This window comes from Corvus cornix, chromosome 4 (genome assembly GCF_000738735.6).
Source record: "Corvus cornix cornix isolate S_Up_H32 chromosome 4, ASM73873v5, whole genome shotgun sequence".
Classification (NCBI taxonomy): domain Eukaryota; kingdom Metazoa; phylum Chordata; class Aves; order Passeriformes; family Corvidae; genus Corvus; species Corvus cornix.
In genome coordinates this window covers 14,018,065-14,040,013 of record NC_046334.1, presented here as the reverse complement: position 1 = coordinate 14,040,013, position 21,949 = coordinate 14,018,065, and the positions used below count along the sequence as shown (strand labels likewise).

Here is a 21,949-nt window from a genome sequence, read left to right as displayed (position 1 = left end):
TTACTCTGAGGGCTCAGGAAAAAGTTATTTGCCGTGGGATGGGCTCACAGGCTGATTCTTGGAGGTCCATATGTCCTTTGGTTACCCACAGTAGCCAATTCCTAGCTGCCTAGGAAATCCAGAACTCTAACCCAAGAGTAAAACCTTCCACAAACACAGGGAACCCGGGGGAAGACCAAGGGATGGAGCCTCTGGTTATACCTATGCAGAGTATTTGCCTCATGCTAGTAAGGAGTAAAAGGTGGATAAAATCCATATGGATTAGGCACTAACAGTATCTGACAGAACAAACATGGACCCAGGTTCTGCCTGGACACGTGCATTTATCTGACTGAGGAACTGCACTCATTGCTTCAGGTTTCCTTCATAACCATGTGCACACCCAAACCACAGCACCTGACACCTGGACGTGCCATGGAAGAGCCTGAGCTGAACTCATGTTCTGCGCCTGGAGGATGCACCCACAGCATCACACCCCAATGAAGCATCCTCATCCCTTGGCCAGCACAAATTTTGAGCCAAGTCTCCTTTGCTCTTCTTCCAACAGTAGCGGGGTTCTGCCCTTCCCCAACAAATACCTATTAACGTGAAGGAAAAGAGATCCAACCATCACAAACTGAGCAAGATGACTCTCAGAGCAGCTTCTGTCTACATTAGGGAGCTGGGAATCAATTTCTCACTTGACAGATGCATATTAGCTGCTGCAACACACACCTAGCACACTCCCACATCACTGCTGCTCTGGGAGTAGAGGCTGGATCTATCCTCTGAATAAACAGAGAAAATGCTCATCCTGAGAATTCAAGCACTGGGACTGAAACGAGGCTCCAAACTGCTCATCGTTTGTGGGACACAACTTGGGCAGATCAGTAGCAGAAGTAAGTGTACCCAAAGGTGTTTGTGACAGCTGAGGGGCTCATCTGCAGCTTTGAATCTGCAGGATTAGGAACCTGCAGACGCACATTTGCATCCAGCGCAGCATCCCTTGCAACCCTGCCCCAGGAGGATCCCACTGTCAGCTTTTTCAGAGAGTGAAATCCTGGCGCTCTCAGCCTATGGAAAGATCCACCTCAGCTATAAAGTATTCCCTTCAGGAACCATAAAAAATTAATTATTCAGCAGCATGAGCCTTAAAGAATTTATTTTTGTTTGGCAGAATATGTCAACAAGCAAATGACAGCACAGGGCGCTGCTTTGCCAAGACAAGGGGAAGGTTCACATTAGGGTTTAATGTCATGGCATCGAAACAAAAGCCCTCTTCACTCAAAGCCTGTTTAGTATCAGCCAGATTGAAACCAAATTCAGCTTTTGTTCTGCAAACTGCCTAACCATACACTACAGTCTCTATATGAAATGAGGCCTGCCATGCAAGATACATCCCTTCCTGCCAAAGCCACCAGGAGATGCTGAGGAGGATCCAAATGAAGTTTTTGATACCATGTGCAGCACATCTGTTTCTAATGTTCCTCAGGGCGTTTCTCAGGCACTTCACCTCCATTCAAGTGCTACATGTGCATCTCTCCCCAAAATGCCCATGGCCATTCACGGGCACAAGACCAAAACCTTTGGGTTCTAGGTAGAGAGGGGGGCTGTCCTTGCTACACTGTGGCTCTTCAGGAAATGATGCACGTGAGCTACACAATCCCTACAAGAAGGAAATACAGGATCATAGAATCATTAACATTAGAAAAAACCTTTTAAGATCATTGAGTCCAACTGTTAACCCAGCACTGCCATGTCCACCACCAACCCACATCCTGCTGCCTCAGCACCCATGGCTTCCACACTGCCCCAAGCAAATACAGAGCATTTAGTGCACAGCACAGTGATGCAGGCGACAGGGCTGGCTGCAGGCAGGCTCCTGAGGCCGAGCACAGGTGTGCACATGCACAAAACCCTGTTCATCTTGTCTGCCCAGGATGGGTTTCCATCTCTCATTTTTCAGGTGCTTTGAGGCTTTATGGATCATTAAATAAAGTTGCTGATGTTTTCAAATACTTAAGTGCCTGCCTGGCCTTCTTGAAAATTTCTTCTTTGCCTCAGCTCGGCACTTCTCTACCTGCACATATGTTCGCTGTGTGGATGAATGATTTAGCATACTAAGCAATGCAAAACCATCTTGTTTGGGTTTTTTTCTTCCTCATATAAGCCAAGCATACTGTAATTTGATATTTCCATGCACTGTATTTCATATATTCCTCAGACAAATGACTTAAAAATGAGGTTGGTGAAAGCAAGTCTGGAGGTGCAAAGGAGCAGGGTTTTTTATTGCTTGCCCCTACACTCAGGTAAAATGAATTCCATGAGTGGTGAGATGCTGCTTCTGCTCAGATGGACAAGCTGGAGGAGGGCTGAACAAGCACAAATTCTGCACCAGCCCCTTCCGGCTTGCACTGCAAATGCCAATGCCGAGACTACAGCAGCATGTAAACATGGGGCCTCAGCCCCAGCTGGACTGCCCAGCACCAAATATATTCTGATCCTCTAAAGTTATAATGGAGTAAGTTAAAAATACATAGGTGACAGCTGAAAAAGCGTTCCTCCTAGACTAAGGAACCGAGCAGAAAATTTGCATTCACATCAACTGAATGGAGAAATTCTGCACTACCAGGCAGTGGGGAGAGAATATTAATTCTCACTTCTCATTAATATTATCACCACACTATATTTATTCTGATGGGTTTCAAAAACCAAATCGCAAAAAAGAAACAGTTTTAAAGAGAAAAAATAAACAAGTGCCCTTGTTGAACAAGTCTTCAGTATCTTCTCTGAAAGGAAGCACTGTTGTGGAGACAACTGGCCTTTCTAACAGAGATTGCTGACAATGGGACTTTCTTTAAAAAGTCCTTTGAAAGAAACTGCTCTATTAAAACAAAAGTAATGCAAAAATAGCTTAATTAAAAATTAAATAAAATGCAAGAGCAGCTTGCTTCCTCTGGTTAGTTCAGCTCCCAATGGTTAATGCTGTGTTTTGGAAAATGTCTGTAGGACATGGGAGTGCTCTCAGTAAGCGCGAGCCTGTCATCCAGTCACCTTAACCACACAAACACTCCCATTTCAGCAACAAATCACAGATACTGCCTATCCTGAAGAGGATTAGAAAACTCCATAAATGCAGGGGTTTGTTATGCTGCCTCGAGGTTCAGATGTGAATTCTTGCAAATGATTTTATCACCCATCCCTTTTCTTTCCACTAAAACTTCCTTTGCTGGCACTGAGCAAGTGAAACCTGATCTCTGAAGAATGAGCTATTACTGCAGTACTAATAATACTCTCCCTGCCTCCCACTAAGATCTGCAATGTTTTAATGAACAACAGAACAATATTTGAAAAATAATTCCATATGTACATTCTGTAAACAGACCTCAGGCTCTTACACCAATTTGACCTGAAGTGCACTGTACTGTACTGTCTCTGCAAAATGAAATTTAAGTCGAGTACAAAGATGTGCATTTATATGCAGGTTCTGAAAGCAAGTGCTGTAGCTTCTTCATGCAGCAAAGATCCTTCCCTGCCCACCCAGGATGGAGTAGGACAGTTTTCTCCTTTGCTGCAGTTTGCCAGATTTTACTGGGAGGGTGAGGAGCATGCTGGGAAGCCTCCTCTCATGTACCCAAACACGACTAAAGGTCACTCTGGCTGGCCCCAGGAGTCTCCCATCACTTGCTGCACCGTGGCACAGCTTCAGAGAGGATGGGTGCTAGCCTTGCTGGCCCAGGCAACGGGCTGGCCCCCAGGGAACGCTCAGGGGGCACTACGAAAACCCTCAGCTTGAGGAGACCTTAACAGCTGGGTCACTCACTTCCCCTGTGGGGGCTGCAGGCTCCCTCACAGAAAGTTAACAGAGATACACCCTGCTGCTGCAGAGGTCAATCTTTGTACTTACTATTACACTGGCTAGAACCAGGTCACTCCCAGCTAAACAGCTCAACATTATGGACACCCCTTCTGGAATCTACCACGCCTACCACAACCACTCTGTCACTCTGGCCAGAGGCATCAACAGCCCAGGTACTTTGAGACCAAACTTTTAGTTTCCTGTGTCATTCATCACATCTCACACCTGACACATGTAAAACACCTCGTGCTGGAATAAGGAAGGGTGGCAGCAATAACCCAACATGGAATCTTCTACTTGAAAAACTCAAATAAAGCTTCAAACACCCAGGATGGCTCCAAGGTCTCAATACATCTTTTAAAGTCATCATTATTACAAACCCAGCTGTAAAAGATCACCGAACTAATTCCATGTTTATTAGCACATTGGGCATGTTGGATGTGTAACACGCTGACCCTGCACCTTTCCCCTTAATGACTTCTACTTTCTTATTTTATTTGTCCTTAAATTTATCTAACAACTTCTCTCAGATGTCCCTTTAAAAAGAATATTTTTTTGTCTCCCTCTCAGTTAACACAATTAAAGACTATTTGTTTACCTTAATGGCGAGATTTTTTGCTTAACTTTTCTGCACTCCCTGAGGAGTTATACTTACATCATGCATGGAGTCAAGAAGTTTAGTCAGTTGGTAGAATCTCTGCCAGCTTTGCCCAGAGTTACTTGGACATTTAGTTACCATCTTCTTTAGTTCTTTAATGTAATTTGCCCTCATTTCTTCAAATGCAGCTTGGCTTTTGAGACCATCCTTGGGAACTGTCATTGAAAAGACAGTCTTAAATTAGTATTAACTGCATTGCTTATTCTTCTGATGTGCACACTTAAACAGTTACACCAGTTAATGGATGAAGGAATTAAACCTTTAAGCAAAGTCCATAATTTTACAGACATTGGTGAGGGATCAACAACATCACACAGATTCTCAAGTGATTCAGGCATCCTCTCCAGATGTGTGATTGCAGAAGCTGTGGCAGAGGACAAGATAACATCTCAGAAATATGACACATGCTAACCTCATGTCCAAACTGCTTTCAATACAATCCAACCACATAAAAACCAGGCAGATGGATCAAGGGTATTTTGTTAGAAGTTGAAGAAGTGATTGATCATTCTTGAATGATTCCCCACACTTGGCAGAGGAGAAGAAGGTACAGAATCACAGCTGTTATCTGCAGAAATGCTAGACCAAGTGACACATTTTTATGCCATCAAGTAAGATCTAAAATTTCTTTGAATGTTAGCAAGCATCTGCATAGCATCCAGAACAAACAGAGCCATGATTCTGCATGGAACAGAAGACTGTTTTCCAAACAGGCATCCTGACCCAGTGCTTGACCACAACAGACAGTTGCAAGCATTTTCAGTGTCCTGTTGAAGTTTCCATCTGCCAGAGGGAGATGGAATCATGACCATGGAATTATCGTTTTTTAATGGGCTAAAAGTAGAGTTTTCTTACACTTTTTACTGTGACTGATATCAGCAAGGCTGATTACAAAAGCAAACACCCTGGTTTCTTTACAGACTGCAAATACCCTTGCACTCCTGCAGGTTCTGCCCCAAACAGGAATGGCTTATTAGAATCAGATCCCTATGAAAACTCCAAAGAGGTTATTAATAACATTACTCAAAATATTCTGATGTTTAATATCTGAATTGGTTGAACACTGATTAACCATCAAATGTTTTTTTCCTCTGTGTCTCTTAGTCATAGTCCACAGAAGGAAAATAAAATACTGGTCTGTACAGGAGTGAGTTTATTTCCTAAGCAAGCCAGAAAACTATGTCAGCATAAGCTAAATGGGAATTCTAAAAAGAGAAAGAAAAAAAAGGTGATCTTCCAATTTAGCCTATCCTGACTTAACATCTTGACAGAAACTGTCTTGCTCATCCATTCCCTTCTCTTCTAAATCCTCTCAACTGCCCTCTACCCCATTCAAATCACATCATAAGCATGTAACAACTGCCCCAAATGGCTCCAGAGTAGAAGCTTTAAGAAAAAGCATCAGTATCTACCAGAGCAATTTAGCAATGGGAAACAAGGAGGAGCTGTACCACCACAGGAGCAGCAAGGACTTGAGGCCCCCAAGTGCTGAAAGGGGGCACAAGGAAGAATCTTTAGAAAAAGCCTAGGAGGGGACACACCAACCTGCCTGCTGCTTGGTAAATATTATATATTCATATTACACAATCATAATATAAATATCATATTTTCATTTAATTTTAAAATTCTAGATGTAAACTCTCTCAGTCAGCTGACAGATAAAAGAAACTGTCTGGAACAAATCTACAAATTCAGTTCAAGGTGAATGAACACAGAGGCACCAATCAAGGTAAGTAAAGCCATCAGAGCATGCTGTGGCCCTCACACAAAATGCACAGGCTTTACAGTTCCTTTAATATTTACAGGCCTGTATTCCTGCATGCTGCTTACAGACTGTTAGAGCCACTCCTTCTTTGTCTACTAGGATGTATTTTACTGTTCTGTCTGAAAATTATTATACTATCACCCCAGCCAGATTATTAAGGAAGAAAGAAAGACCACAAACAAAGACAACTCAAGCAAAACATGAAATTCTGGAGGTTTGCCCAGTGTTTCTGATTTTACTTATTAAATGCAGCAATACTGTTGGCAAGCTCCCAAAATCTATGGTCTGTGGAAAGCAAGAAAACAACTGAGTTGTAATGTGTGGTTTCTTCCACATGTAAATGGAGTGAAACTTCCTTGATGTGGTCGCCATGAAAGTTTCAGAATAACTTGTACTCTGCTGGTCACATGATTCAATAAAAGAATTTAAATGAAAACAAACCTGGTGTTTTCTGTCATAAGACTGTACCAAGGTACAATCACTCAAAACCAGGTTTGCTGCCCTTCACTTGACACTCTCTGGGTTTTATCACCACCTTCATTTGCATTTCAGTCTCCTTTTTCTCTCTCTAATGTAAATATCCTGATTCTCTCAAAACAAACTATTTTTAGCAGGTTTTCTAGTGACCATGGTGTGTGTTTCAAATGGACCCAGCCCTTTGAAGTTAATTGGCCACACTGATCTCACCTAACAGATTCTTGCAATAACTCATTAGCTTACACTCTCGAGAGGGTAGAATAATAAATACCTGGCTTAAAGACATTTTGCTGTGGTTTTAGAATGCCTTCAGGTTCTTTTTCTAAAGATTCTTCCCCTTTAGGGCTGATTAAAATGCTGCAGAGGCAGATCTCCAATCCAGACACTCTCACAAGAACATTTTGGGAGCCAAACCCTCCCTGAGCACATCCACGTCAAGTTGCTCCTGGAAACACCGGGAGTGACAACCTTCAAAAAAAGCCCATTTACCCCTCAGGGCAAGTCTGGAGCACGTCCCCTCCCCACTGTTCCAGGTTCACTGGCTGACCATCTCCAGCCCTTGGTGGAGTGGGACCTGGGGTCAGACTCTGCAGGCCAGGACACAAAAGGTTCCCCAAAGAGTGGTGTCTCTCCCCATCCCAGCAAGTTGGAACTGCTTCAGTTGGAAGGAGGGAGGGAGACAGTCGAGCCCAAAAGACACATAGCCCCAGGAGGGCTCTGTTAGAGGATCCAAATCTCTCTAGCCCTGACAGGAACTGCAGCCTCACATCCCCCCTCAAAGGCAGGTGCTTTAAGCACAGAGCTGGCTTGTCATGATGTCACCAAGTTGCTCCCCACAAAAAGGAGCAGGATTCCCCAGAATAACATCTGTTTACAGGTTTGCAGGCTGTTACTGATGGAAAAGTAATGCAGTTTGTGTAAAACTGCACTGGGACAGGAGGTTTTCAATATTTTCAGTAAGATAAGATCAAGAGATCTGCTAATTACTACACAGTGCTGTAACAAGCACCAAGATGTAATTTTGTTTCTTAAAACTCAGAGCATGATGCTCAAGAGAAAAATGAAGCACACCCTGACATTTATTAAACTTTCAGAAACCTGTAAAAGGGCTTTCCATTCTGAAGTCACTGGGCATTACAAAGTCACCTGCTCTGCAGTACAGGCAATGCACATCTTTTGATCCTGAAGGTCATGTTAAGTCAGCCAAACCCTGGTGGCTTTGAATGTCATGCAGGGATTTTTCCTCAATCCCCCACAGCTGTGGCTGGCATGTTCCTGGCATGTCTGTTGGTGTGGTTCCCCTATGGGAAGGGGGGCCAAAGTCCTGTGCCTGGCCACTCCTGTCCCTCCGATGCACATACCACACTCAAATTGCAAAGACACTTCCCATGCTAACTACAGATAAACCCCAAGGCTTTTCCTGCGGCCCAGCTGGAAACAGTTTGGCTCCTCTGTCAAGCTGGTTAAAATCACTGCATCTCTTTGTGAACTGGAGTATTGTCAAGCGTTCCTACATAACCACGGACCCAACCTACCTGTGCTTAAGAGCAGCAGCACTTTCATTATGGTGTACTCCTCGAAGCTGAGCTGCAGGCGGACGAACTGCAGGCTGATCTGGTGCATGCCCTGGCACAGCTCGAACATCGCTGACTGGCGCATCCGCTCCCTGCAGAGACAGGGGAACAACATCCACGGGGTAAATACGGGAGAGCACAGCCTGCAGGGGGATGCCCTGGGCATCACCCTGCTCCTACACAACCTGCAATGGATGCCTGAGTTCACCTCGCTAGCTGGCACACCACGGGAAAGGAATGGCTACAGATGTAATTTGATTCTATACACTGATGGCGTTAATGAAGTGGCAAAAACTTTTTAAAACCTATTTGAATTGTCATTGTTTGCTCAGCTCTGCCCTGGCTGATGGAAATGTGCCTGCTGGAGGCGTCAGAGCTGGTGCAACAGGGGAACCTACACCCACAGAATGCATGCTCTAAATGATACACTCCCCCCATCAGTTGACATCTCCAGTTCAAACACTGAACTATCCAAAAAGCATGTGGATTTTTCCCAGAATAGTAATCTAAAATAATCTAGAATAAAGGAGTATATAAAACAAGGAACTCAATCATTAACTCAGATTTCTGCCTGTTAAATCGTAAAATAATTAGGATACATGACTTGTATCCAGATAGCTTTTTTTCTTTAAATATACTTTCATAATTTTAACTTCAGACCTTCTCTCTCTTCTCTGAGGTAATCCTAGGCTAACCTATCCTGCTCAAGTTTCAGGCAGAATTAGTTAAGAGTTTTGCTAAGCTTCTGAAGTTTCCATCTCAAACCACAACTGCTACAGCAAACAGTCACCAAGAACTGCCTGTATCAGCAGAAGTTGTGATATAAATGTCTGCGTGTATTTGCAGGAATGTAGACAAGGTCTTATAATTGTTCAGTGACCACTACTTCTCTTTTTTTAGTTGTTTAAAACCAATTGTCTGTATTTCTTCTAACATTTTTTTGCATAATTGGGGAATTGGGGGGAATTGGATGAAGTTCAGCTCATTATTTTAACCAAGCAACTGCTTTTTCAAATATACAAATTGGCTGGTGAAAGAGAAGAATCATACTGTGTGCAAACAAAGACTGACATAATCTTCCTGGTGTTTTATTTCACTACTGCCAAAGCAATTTCATTGTCCTCCTTAATACTAATAAAGCAGGCTCCCCATTGTTAGATGGGCTCTGCACTTTTCCCCTGCTCCACCCTCTTTTCTTGAGACTAAGAACTTCCAGCTTCTTTTTTTTTTTAATTAAATTTAATAGTAGGAGTAATGCCAGATGTATTTGTTTTTATTATGCATCATGGACCGCTCCCAGGAGGCTCTGAGGGATACACACTGAAGTGAAAAGGCAAATGATTAATAAAGGACATTTGCATTTTAGAAAACTACATGTTAAAGTATATCTCAGAAGGCCAGAGACAGCAGCACTAGAAGTAAGAATGGTCTATGACATCCATCATTACTTTTGCAGGACACCAAGGTTTGTTTCTCCAGCCTCAGAACATAAAGGCACTGCCACCATCCCTGCCTGTGTTTCACCTCTACAGAGAGAAGTGACAGATTTTTCATCAGATACCACAAGCCACACAGCAAATAAAATAAAACATTATGATGTTTTGTCTCAGGTTTCTTAGGCTTTTTTTTTTTTTTGGTGGCAAAACACCCTCTGTGCAAGTTAACATAAAAGTATACTGACTCAAAAACTTGATTTTTGTGTTGCTTTCCACTTTTTGTTACGTCCAAAGTTTTCTGCCTTTTGTTTTTCTTTGTACTTGTACTTGTTTTGCTTATATATGATTGCCTAAATGGAAGAATTTCAGTTATAGTCAGGGGTTTTTTTGGTTAGTTATTTCTTTCTGGCTTTTAAATATTCATTCTTTTATCTACTTACAAATATTGATCTCTAGCTTACCCTTAAGGAAAACCTGATGCCATTGTTTGTAGTGAGATAAAATTATACACAGAACAAGTTACTAGGTGGTTTGTTTAATGTACAACAAACTCATTTCAAATCAGTTTCCCACCTGAAAATCAATTAAGATGATTTATTACTTATTTACAAAATATTACTAACTAAAAATTATGTTAGCTAATTTGTGACTCTGTTTAATGAAAGATAAGCATTTTATGGGAGTTGACAGTATTCAACTTTGTATTTGGTTTTCAGCCCACGTTGTGTAGAATAAGATGATACAGAGCTTTTGAAAAATCAGATGCTGACATCACAGATATCCAATACCTTGATAGCAACAACAAAACAAAGCAATAGAAATATGATAAAAGTGAAGAGGCACTGAGAAATTAAGGCATGTCAGCATAACATGAACAAAGTTATTTTTTTCCTTACCAAATACATCAGCTTAGGGAAAAAGCCATCAAGTCATCACAAATGCCTCTACCATCACGAGGAAAAATTAAAACAAACTTTTATGTTAAAAAAAAACCGGAGGGATAAAAAAAAGGCAAATCCCAACCAACCAAACCCAGCCCCTCCTCTGACACAGCATCTGAACCTCTCAACATGGCAAACGGAGGATATGAAGATCTGGAATATAAGGGCAAGCATCTTTATGGGGACATTCAAGAAGGTAAGTACATGTAAGGAATAAAAGGCGTGGAGCCAAAGCTCTGAATCCGCTATTTGGATACGCATTCAGAAGTGGTGTTGTTAGCTCCGTTTAGCTTAATCCTCCTTCATAATAATACGCTCTAAACTTTACACCTTAAGTTAATCCATCTTAAGTTCCCCGAGTGCCTCCTTACAGGCTTAATGTAATGCCCGGCTCACATTCTGTCTGACCTTTCCCGCAGCCCTGTGGATGGGCAGGGCATCCAGCCATTCCCACTGCTGCCACCAGCTCATTCCCACTGCTCTGCCCAACTTCCATCTGCTCCTGCATGGCCTCTTTGGCCATTGGTCACTGATTTGCCCATCATATCCTCATTGGAAATGAATTGCCACTCCTTTGCTTTGGGAGGAGACACCTCCTTTTCCCACTTCTGCTGGGAAAGCCTGGCACCTCCACTGTCTTGGTGGGAAGAGAGGTTTTGCTCCTGCTGCTGGGTTTCTCTAAATGAGCTGCAGCAGACAGAAATGATGACCCACATCACCCAGCTACAACAGATATGTAGGATTTGACCAGTCACCCCAGGAGAGCAGGGATGGTTTCAGGAAACCATTTAAGACAAAGCATCCTAAATACCAAACCAGTCATATATCTCTTAATAAATACCCTTATGTAATCTCCACAGAAACCAAGCAGCCACATCAAAACCTGTGAAACTACAGGCATGCAGAACAGAAAGAGCTTGTTATGAATAAGTAACTCATCATTTTATGAAGTCATCACAAAGCCTAGTATCGTAAATCTCCTCGCTGAGGATGGAAACTGCAACTCAACTGACCGTAACCAAAAAGAGGAACACACGCAGCAAGAAATATTCAGTGACAGGCAAAACTCAGCCCCAAACCAAACCTGATACCATGTTTTATTTACTTTCTCATGGGTACTATTCAAAGCTGCAGCACAAGGCATCTTCCTAAATTAGACAGGGAAACGAAGAAAGGGAAAGCTGTTGTGGGTGTGTTGAGGTTTCATCAGGACTTAAGTGACTTGCTGATAATCCCGAGTAAAAATTGGCCAAGGCATCCCATTTCACAGCACCTCAGAGGAACAAAAATACACCTGACTTAGTCCCTAGGCCTCTTCAGTCCAGAAAAGACGTAGGAAAAGACCAAGAAAGATTTTTAGCAAAACTCTGATGTCAAAGATAGTTTTTGTGTCTTCTGATTTCACACTTCTTACCACTCTAAGAACCATTTCCAGTTTTATAACCAAGAGCCTTTCCCTTGCTAGACTAAAACCTACATCCATATGAAGGTTGCCCACCAATTAAATTGATTTCAGGGATCTGCAGAAAGCACTTTACACTGTAACAAAACCAAACCAAACAACCAATCAAACAAATGCAGCCCAACAAGAAAACCTGCCAAAGGCCTGAAAGTCAAAACCTGTTTGGAAGCCTCCAAGAACACAGCATGCTTTCCCCTCATGCCAAAAGAAGTCACTTTGAACTTGACAGAGAGAGGAGTAAAAACATCACCAGACACCTTGAGAGCAAGGCAGAGATGCTATGGATAAAGAGGGAAAAAGACCAGGACATGGGATTACAGAAGCCCTTGCTCAGTGGCTCAAACCATCTAATCAGAAAAGCCTTGGGCCTGAATTATCTTACCTGCCTTAGGAGGGCTTTCTTGACTGGAAAAAAGTTTTGAGGTTCTTGGGGAAAGAAAAAAAGAAACATATTATTGTCACAACAACTAAGTGTCTCTGAGGGAATATGCTACTCCAACAGCTCCAACAGTGGTAACAGAATGCCACTACCTGAACCAATTCTTCCATGCACAGGGGCAGGAAACACTGTGCATCCCTCTGCTCAATGGACTGTACCCAGACACCTGTGTGTCACTGAAGCCATTAAAAATGCCATTGAAGTCACCCGTGCTGGAGCAGCCTCATTAAGTTAAACACACTGATCAAAATCCAAGCCAAAATACACACAGGATTCAGGCAAAATTCAGTCGTGACTTTTCATTCAGTACTTACTTTTTATTCAGCACTTTCTGATCTCTGCTTACTCTGCAAGCCACAGCAGAAAGAGACAAAACCTACTCCCTTCAACACTTTGCCTTCAACTCCTAAAGGAAAGCTTTAGAGTCATCTCCTTCCAGAAGGCCAAAAATACCTGTTACCTTGCACCAATGGCAAATTTGGGCACTGCCAAACCCAGGACAAAACAGTGACCGGACTCAGGACCACCAGTGGTGAACACTGATAATCAGACAAGGATGATGATTACACATTAAACAGATCTACAGACATTAAGCTGGTATTTTGTGGCCTCTAGCCACCCAGGCAATTAGCAATTTTTAAATGCAACTTGGCAATTTTAAACTGAACTTACAGAAGTCAAATCTCAAAATTAGTTTTCTCACAAGAAAATCTTCACGGTGACCCTAGAGAATACCATCCCAGATAAGTGATACGAAGAAATTTAGAGCTGCTTTAAAAGTTCCAGCCAAGCGTCCTCCTGTTATATGCCTATCAACAAAGGAATTGGCAACAACCCATGGATAATGTTTGCCAAAGGAGAGTTTCAGCTCTCAATCACTAACAGAGAACTTGTGATAAAATCCAACTTAATAATCACCCAGTTATGCAACCCTAAAATCCCAAGCACATCAATAGCAGAAAACCCCAAGTATATGCTGGTATTAACAGTTAATTACGCACTTAGCAGAATGCTGATACCAAATACTCTTTTGGTTTGCATTAGCATTTCAAAAGAGACAAATCACAGTTTAAATGAGAAAATACATAATTATGCCTTTACCAAAATGCTTTTGCAATAACACATTCAATAATAAGTGATAAGAATGTACACATGACACTAAATACCCCATTTCAAAGTTCATCAGAGAAAGGTACTGAGAGCCAGAAAAGGTGCCCATTAGGTATTGTTTTATACATCCATTCTGCCAGGGCTCATTGTCACTTGCAGTGGTTCATCAACAAAATTACTGCTATATTCCACATGCAGCAGCAATTCTCCTTTTATGCCAACAATGCCTCAAAAATTAAGACTTTGCTTGTGCTCTCACGCAAAGCCTGGCATTTTCTGGAAGTCAACTGAGGCACATCTTCCTCTCATGCCAGTTTAGAAAAACGACTTCCTAATTTTTCTTTTGGTCGTATTTAATTCTACAGGGGAAGTAGCAGAAGAAAGCACTGTGCATGTGAAAGGCATTTGGAGATGCCAGCAAACAGCTCATCGATGTGCAGGAAGATTAAAGCAGCACCACATTCAGGCACTTGCAAGGAAGAAACCTCTATTCTAAGACCTTGAGAGAAGTGAGAAGAAACCCTCCCAAAATGCTTGTGGATGTCCCAAAGTCATGCTGAGACAATACCAAGAGAGCATAATTATGGTCTATGCTAAATGTAAAGTCATTGGGCAAGTCCTTATATTAAAGTCGTAAAAACTAACAGTCAAATCCTTTTGAACACATCACAAGCTGGAAACCTGCCAGAACATCCACTGGGCCAACTGATGAGCAAGATGAAAATGAAGCGTTTGAGAAAGATCAGAAAAGTTAAATAAAATCTTTGCATCAGTGCTCTTTGTAGAGGAGCCCAGTAAGGCTCTGCACCACTCTCCCTTTTCAGTAAGCAAGTGTGAGAAATAGTTTCAGATTCAAGTGCGAGTAGAAGAGGGTTTACAAAGAAAAAAAAAATACAGTAAAATGAATAGTAATAAATCACCAAGACCAGATGGCATCCATCCACAAGCTCTAAAGCAACTTAAATACAGAATTGCTGAACTACTAACTGTGCTGTGCAGGTTATTGCTTAAATTGCCCTTATAAAAGTCATGGAAGGCAACAAACGTGACTGATTTCTTAAAATGGGTCTGAGAGTGGGAAGGGAGCACTCAAGAGACCAGAGGCTAGTAAGCTCCAGTTCTATATCGAGCAAAACCATTGAAAGAGGAGCATGAATTGATAAATAAACATGCTGTAAGGGAAGAAAGTCAGCACAACTTCGGCAGAGAGAGGTCACGTCTCACGAATCTGTGAGGGCACTCTGATGATAGCACGAGGACATGCTGGTGGATGCAGGCAACGTCTGCATGACGGAAATGCTTTGCACATGCCAGGTCTAGCTGCATCCCACAGCCATATGGGGTGAGACCTAAGCAAACACCAACCCTCTCCTCCTCCTCCTCTCCCCTGCCCTGGTTTCCACACAAAGGAAACTGGGGCATGCAACTTGGGTATGGGCTCTAATAAATTCTGTTAGCATGCCAGCGTGGGTAATTACTGGTCTAGGACCTGCACACTGCTTTGCATCAGGAGGTATGGGAGGATGCAATCACGTCAGGGCTGGATTTTAAAGCTATTAAAAAGATCTCCTGAAAGCTCTTAAAGAGAGCTTAGGGGTAAGGAGGTCGTCTCTTCATGGATTATTAGCAGCTTAAAAATAGGAGACCAAGGGTAATAGCAAATGGACATCTCTCACAAGTAATGCAGGTTACTGGGGAAGGCTCACAGAGTTCCACGCTGGGGCCTGGGCTGAGAACTGTGCTCATACATCAAGTGAGAAAAATCAGACCTCTGGAGGTGACAGAGCTCGCTGATGACTCCAGATGATGAAATCAAGAGCTGCCTGTGAAAGACTGCTGAAAAATCCTGCAAGTCTGTGTGGCTGGCTAACAAAATGGAAGGTGAAAATCACTAATTGGATAATGCAGACAGTATAATCATCTCCCATCATACACACAAATAACTGGATTAACAAACACACAATAAAGAGTTCTAGGTGCAACTTGGGACAGGTTTCTTGGGCTTCTGCCTTTTGAAAATGCTTGCTCAGTGTTCGTCAAAAAAAAGCAAAGATGTAGAGAGAAGAGTCAAGAACAAGACAGGAATTGTAGTTTTGCTGCTGCATCCACTGTGCTCTGAACCCAGCATCAGTGTGGTCTCCTACCAAAATTAATACAAAGCATGAAGGGAGGAGCTGAGGATGGCCAGAGATAGCAGACAACTGATATGCAAAGGGAGGTCAAATTGACTCACTGATTCTTCAGCTCACAGAAGAAACAACAAGACTCAATGGAGATCTAAGTGATAAATGGCATGCATGGGATGAGAAGGATTATATCCACTATTACTGCAAGCACAGGAATGAAGTGGCACTCCATTAAATTATCAACCACCTGCTTTAGAAACATCTCCAACAAACAAATATGCGTAATTAAATTGCAGAAGCAAGTGTCACAGAACATTTTCAATATCAAGATAACAAATGTATTCAAAGAGATAGTAGGCAAATTCACAGAGAAAGACACAGAAAGGTTATTAAGCACAACTGTCCGAATGCATCACATTCGGAAAGTACCTAAATCATTGCTAGAATGGGCAAATGAAAAAGCCCCTTGTTCTGATCTTAAACTTTCTTTGGCTGATTTAAAGGATGACAAACTGTGCTAGAGGGACAGTTTCTGACATTTCCCCATTCTTACAGATCTCCTTAAAACTACTGTATATCCTGTTTTCCTTTACAGCTTCCCAGTTTGAACCAAAACACTCTAGAAATTTAAGAATCATTTAGAGATAGAGGTATTAAAAGGCAGAGCCTTTAGAAATTTACGTAAAGAAACCAAATCTATTGCTTTGCCCAACCAATGACCTGTTCAAAAAGAAAAAAAGCCCAAAATAAAGACTTGGAAAATCTAGCCTGAAGCATGTTACATTTATTATGTACAGGTATGACAGCAGTTTTTCAAAATGTCATTTTCTGTCTGCACTGCTGTGGGGTGGGTATGTAACAACATCCCTTTATGTACTTCTCTGGATGGGACCTGAGCCCCACTTTATGATAAAGGAAATAGTAGTAACAAGGTATATAAAAAATTTACTGATGAACATCCTCACTTCCCACTGCACTGACACTTTGCATGAATGCAGTATTCCTCACAAAATAATACATGTAAGCAAAAACCATGCAGGGAGGATCACCAAGGAGTGCTTGCTGACCTTTTAACAAGACCAGCAATCGCACAGACAATTTATCAGCAGAGAACGAACACTGACAACTCCTACCAACTCTCATTGTGGCAATAATAATTAGAAATGAGGGATTTGGAGACTGCCAGATGACTGAGATTACAAAAATGTACCGAAATTTAGAAACTACAGGATTAACAGATTGCAAGAGAAGACAAAAGGGTTAACAGCCATCATCCTGCCAAACGTAAAAGTGAAAAAGTAATCATTTAAACAATAGGAGAAGTTACTTATTGGCTTTATCACCATTCACAGATGATCTAACTAATTGCTGCCCCAAGCCCTGAGGTATATGAGGTTAAAAAAATTTAAAAAAAAGGTGTTTTTAATTATTCATCTTATTTTATTACGTTTATCTTCCTGCTGTTTCCATAGAAATCAGAATACCAGGAAGACTTACAGGCTTCAGCACTGAAAGGGCACAGAGAGGCTGCTGCATCCTTGCACTGCCCTACGCAACACCAAATCCTAATGGTCCCAGCTTCCACAAGCATAATATGAGAGGATTTAGGAACATAATGAAAATGTTATTTACTAATAAACTATACATGATTATTAAATGCAGATTTTTTAATACAATCTTAGCTATTTAGCTGAGCTACATCTTAATTTTTAATTTAATTTTATGGCTTTCCTCAATGTGACAAAATCCTCTGCCCATCCACATCCCATGACAACACCAGCAGAGAAACTTTCTAGAAATCCCCTTGTACTGAAGCTGTTTTTCTTGCCCCTCTTTACCTCATTTGCTCTCCCTCAACTTTCTCATTTGCAAAATGGATTCTCTATTGTTCATCTATTGCCAATATTAACCTCTGTCTCCTTCTAAATTTTAGAACTTCACACTTGGGGCAATTACCAAAGGCACAGCATGAGAGATGCTTGCAATACTACATTTTTATTTTACTGGGAGCTAAATCTTGCACTTTAAAGAATGTGTTTATGCTAATTTGTAGTAGACTTTGTTAGTTGGTTAAAACCACATTACATACATAGTACATACTTTGAAAAAATTTTAAAATATGCATCTATATACCTCCATCAGTATATTCTGCTCTTAGTGTTTTGTACATAATATTCAGTAAAATGAAGTCTCTACTGAAACCTTTTTACTGTAAGGACTGAACTGCATATGATCTAATACAATAATTTCAGAGATGGAAAAATGACCTAACTGATCCAAATGCTTGTGAAAACTGGTCCCAGTTTTAAACTCAGTTTTTCAAGTTCAGTAATTTGGGTACCTCATATTATGCAATGCCTAGTGCTGGTTTTCATTAGGCAAACCCTCAAGTCCTTGACTGAGTGAAAAACCAACAACAGAATGAAGTGCAATGGCCAGGAAATTCAGAACCTGCACACTTCTGCAGCTATGATTTATTCTTTATGCCGCAGATGACAAACTGAGGAAAATCAAAGGAGCAAGAAAACACACAGCACATTAGTCATGCAGTGCATTTGCAAAATAATGTTGAAATATTGATGCCGTACTTTAACGTACTAAAGAGTCTCCACACCGTGTGTCTCAGCATCGCTGAACTCTCTCAGTATCCCACATCACTGCTATTTAACAGCCAGGTAAGGCTGGAATGGTAAATAAGGTAATTTGGGTAGATTTGCTAAAAATAGGAAATGATTTTGAAATCTTGAGTCTTTTCAGAAATCCCTGCGGATCCAGAAATCTACAAAGAGACTGTGTTAAACCTAAAAGCAAAAAATAAATCAAGACCTGTGGGGGAATTCCAGGGTTGGGCCATCCCTCTGGGGTTTTTATGCCAGCACAAACCAATATATAGAGGAGCAGGGCTTGATTTTTAATATTCACCATCAATACCATCAGCTGTGTTTTTGCCTTATGGATAAATAAGAAGCCACCATGCATCTTCCTTAGGGGAAGGAATGGATAAGCAGTACAGCTTGCCTTGAGGGATGCAGCTTCTGGCTTCCAGCTGGGAGGAGATGTGCTGGGAGCACAAGCCATGGCCCCAAAGGCAGCCCATGTCCCACCGCTCCCACTGGTTTCCCACGTTGTGTGAGTGAGGATCCCTGCCATTCCGTGTCTTGGCTCTTGCTGGGTTTCTGTTGGCAGTGCTGCACTTGTAAATGCTTTTTATTCCTTCCTGAGCCTCTGAAAGGTTGCCAGCCAATGTCCTGACTTAATGTATGGGTGGAAGCAGATACCTGGGATGTTGTCACCAGTAGCCGGCGGGACAGCAACTGCCTGAGCCCGTTAAAACCTGAGCAAGAAGGAGCATCCCTTGCCTTTCTCTGGAATTTAGGCATCTGACTTCTGCACTGCAAAGACAAACTCCTACTTTAGAAAAGCTGGGCTCATCAGATTTCTTGTAGACATGAACTGGCACACACACCACCTCTTTTCAAAAATGTTGAGGCCTTTTCCTTCAAAAGGGCAAAGCCAGGGGAAGAGTCATTTTAGCCACTAGTTCTATGATTAATTCATCCAATAAGGGAAAGACCAATGGAAATTGCAACTGACTTCCCTACATTCCAGAACCACATCTTAAAAATCCTCTTTAAGGCTGCTCCCTGTAGTAAAGAGTTCATTTTGCACAGCTTCAGCCAGAATCCCTGAAAATAAGCTGGCGTTACAAACCACGGGGTTTTGTACATCCCTTGCTTTGTTCTTGCATCCATTCCAGCCAGCACTGCTTGGTTTCCTGCTTTCAGTTGTGTATGTTTTTACTCATTTAATGCTCTGGACTTAAATTATCCATGCATGTGCCCGCCTCAGGTTGAATTAGATTAGAAAATTTTAGCTAAAGTCTTTGGTTAAATCCTAAAGAGAAATTTTCTCCCTTCCTTGAGTTAAATAAACAGTAGCCTTTTTTCTTTTTCTTGCAGGATTTCTGTTACTTTTGCAGTCGGAACCTGAAAAGTCTCAGAGCTTAGGGTTTGAATTAGGGACAGTCTTTTGCCATGTCTTAAGAAAATCTTCCCCACTAATATCTCTGTTCTCCCAAATCCCTAGATCCATTCAAGGTAAGGCTTCCTCAATGACAACAAATGAAGAAAAACCTCCAAGAGTCTCTCACTATATAATCCTTACATCTCATCCAACCTGATCAAAGGAGTCACATGGGAAAAATATTACGGGATAGCATAACTTCAGGGTTTTGTTACGGATACAGTCTTCAAAGCATGTACCCAAAGGGCTTAAACTATGATTTCACGGACCACCTCAATTTTGGAATTTTGCAACTTCTTGAATTTGAGTTTGCACAGCCTAAAGAACATAACTACAACACCTTTTGAGTGTTATCCCATACGCAGCAGTCATTCTTTAAGAGTGTTTACCCTCAATAGGAATTATGTGGTGTCATGTATAGGACGGTCTTCTGAAGATTTTACTGATAAAACCAAAGCTGCATCTACAGAATATTAGTTTTGATCACAACTACTTTATTACAAAAGAAATGGATTAAAAAACTGCCCATGCCATAATTTACACAAACACAACATAAAACACACTGGTCTATTTTATGCCTCTTTTCAGGCTGTTTTTGAGGCATTTCTGTCACAGGCTGAGCAGCCATTTTCTTATTATTCAGTTAAAATCTTTGTGTTCAGTTAAGCCCAATTAAATCGATGGAATATATGCCTGAACCATAAAGACAAACAGTACACTTAATTAGATATGTAGTATGACTAAATGAAGGCAGACAAATATTTCCAGTCTTCCACAAGCCTAACAGGAAATCAAACCACATATGAGTAGGGAGGCATTCTGCACTGTACACAATCAAAGTTACATTTAACAGCTATTAACAACAGGGATCCTCATTTGTTGTTGGCCTTGTTTACAGGCCTTCAGAATAAGAAAGAAAACAAGATCATATATCATGGCCCTCCAGAAACATTACGACTTCCTTTTATTCACAGTAGTTAAGAGTAAGCGGAAAATTCATTTAACGTAAAACAAAGCCGACTAATTCCACTAATGTCAGCCTCTACTTTCACTCCTTTTAACTGTTCATTGAAGAAAACACTGAACCTTCTGGGGCACCAAGGGCCTGGTCAGGGACATTTCTTTTTTTTTCTTGCATAGAGACGGGAAATGACCTCTCCAGACATAATATGAAGAAATGCCAAGAATGTCTTGGCCAGGTGATAACAGAAATATAACTCTCTCAAACCAGCAGAAGGAAAGGCATTGTAAAGCATCTCCCTTTCATTCTGCATCAATTAATAAATGTCCTAAAATGCCAAGGGCAGTAAAACACTCAGAAAGTTTCACCAAATAAGCCTTGGGGAGGCCTAATAAACCATGTGGCACAGAAACAAAGGCCAGTGCTTAGAATTACGCAGCACATTTCCAAGTCCATGGTACTCAGAAAGTAAGGGTAAGACCAGCCTTCAGCGATTTCAGAGCAAAGCTTCACAGCACTTCACAAACAGGAATACGTATTGTATTTTGCATTATGGGAACGGTTTCTACACTGAACTGTATTGACCGTCTTGTACAAGTCTAGTAATCCAGCTCTGGCCTTACCTCAAAATTGGAAAAAGCACTGCATCTCTTAACTTAGAATCACAAAACTGTAGCTTGGGAGGGACCTCTGGAGGTCTCAAGGCCAACCCCCTGTTCCCTGCAGAGTTAATTTCAAAGCTGGAGCAGGCTGCTTGGGGCTTTGCCCAGTGAAGGCTTGGACATCTTCTGAGACAGAGACTCCAAGGTCTCTCTGGGCACCTGCTCGACTGTTTCACCATCTCGTTAGGAAATGTCTTCTCCTGCTGCCTAGGAGGCAGTGTGTTGTCCCAAACTTGTGATCACAAACTCTCATTCTTCCACTAAGCACCTCCATGAAGAGCCAGACTTCATCTTTTCTACAACTCATTAGGAAGCTGAAGGCTGCAATTTAATCCACACCGTACCATCAGGTCCCTCGCTGTCCCAATCAGCCCTGACCACTTTGGCCAACCTCCACTGGCTCTTTGCAGTTTTTCAACAACTTCCCTTTGCCAGAGAGCCCTAAACTCTGACTGCAAATGCAGTCTCAACCACCAT

General features: G+C 41.7%; 1 protein-coding gene across 3 annotated transcripts in view; it reads right to left on the bottom strand.

The window, feature by feature from the left end:
* Nucleotides 1–21,949, bottom strand: part of NR3C2 (nuclear receptor subfamily 3 group C member 2) — a 191,029-nt gene that overhangs the window by 7,577 nt on the left and 161,503 nt on the right. For all 3 annotated transcript variants that reach the window (XM_039550700.1, XM_039550701.1, XM_010412002.4), the window contains 2 exons: nucleotides 8,274–8,404; nucleotides 4,494–4,651 (listed from right to left, as the gene is read on the bottom strand). In XM_039550700.1, coding sequence (XP_039406634.1) covers nucleotides 4,494–4,651; nucleotides 8,274–8,404 — 289 coding nt within the window. The remainder of the gene's footprint in view (nucleotides 1–4,493; nucleotides 4,652–8,273; nucleotides 8,405–21,949) is intronic.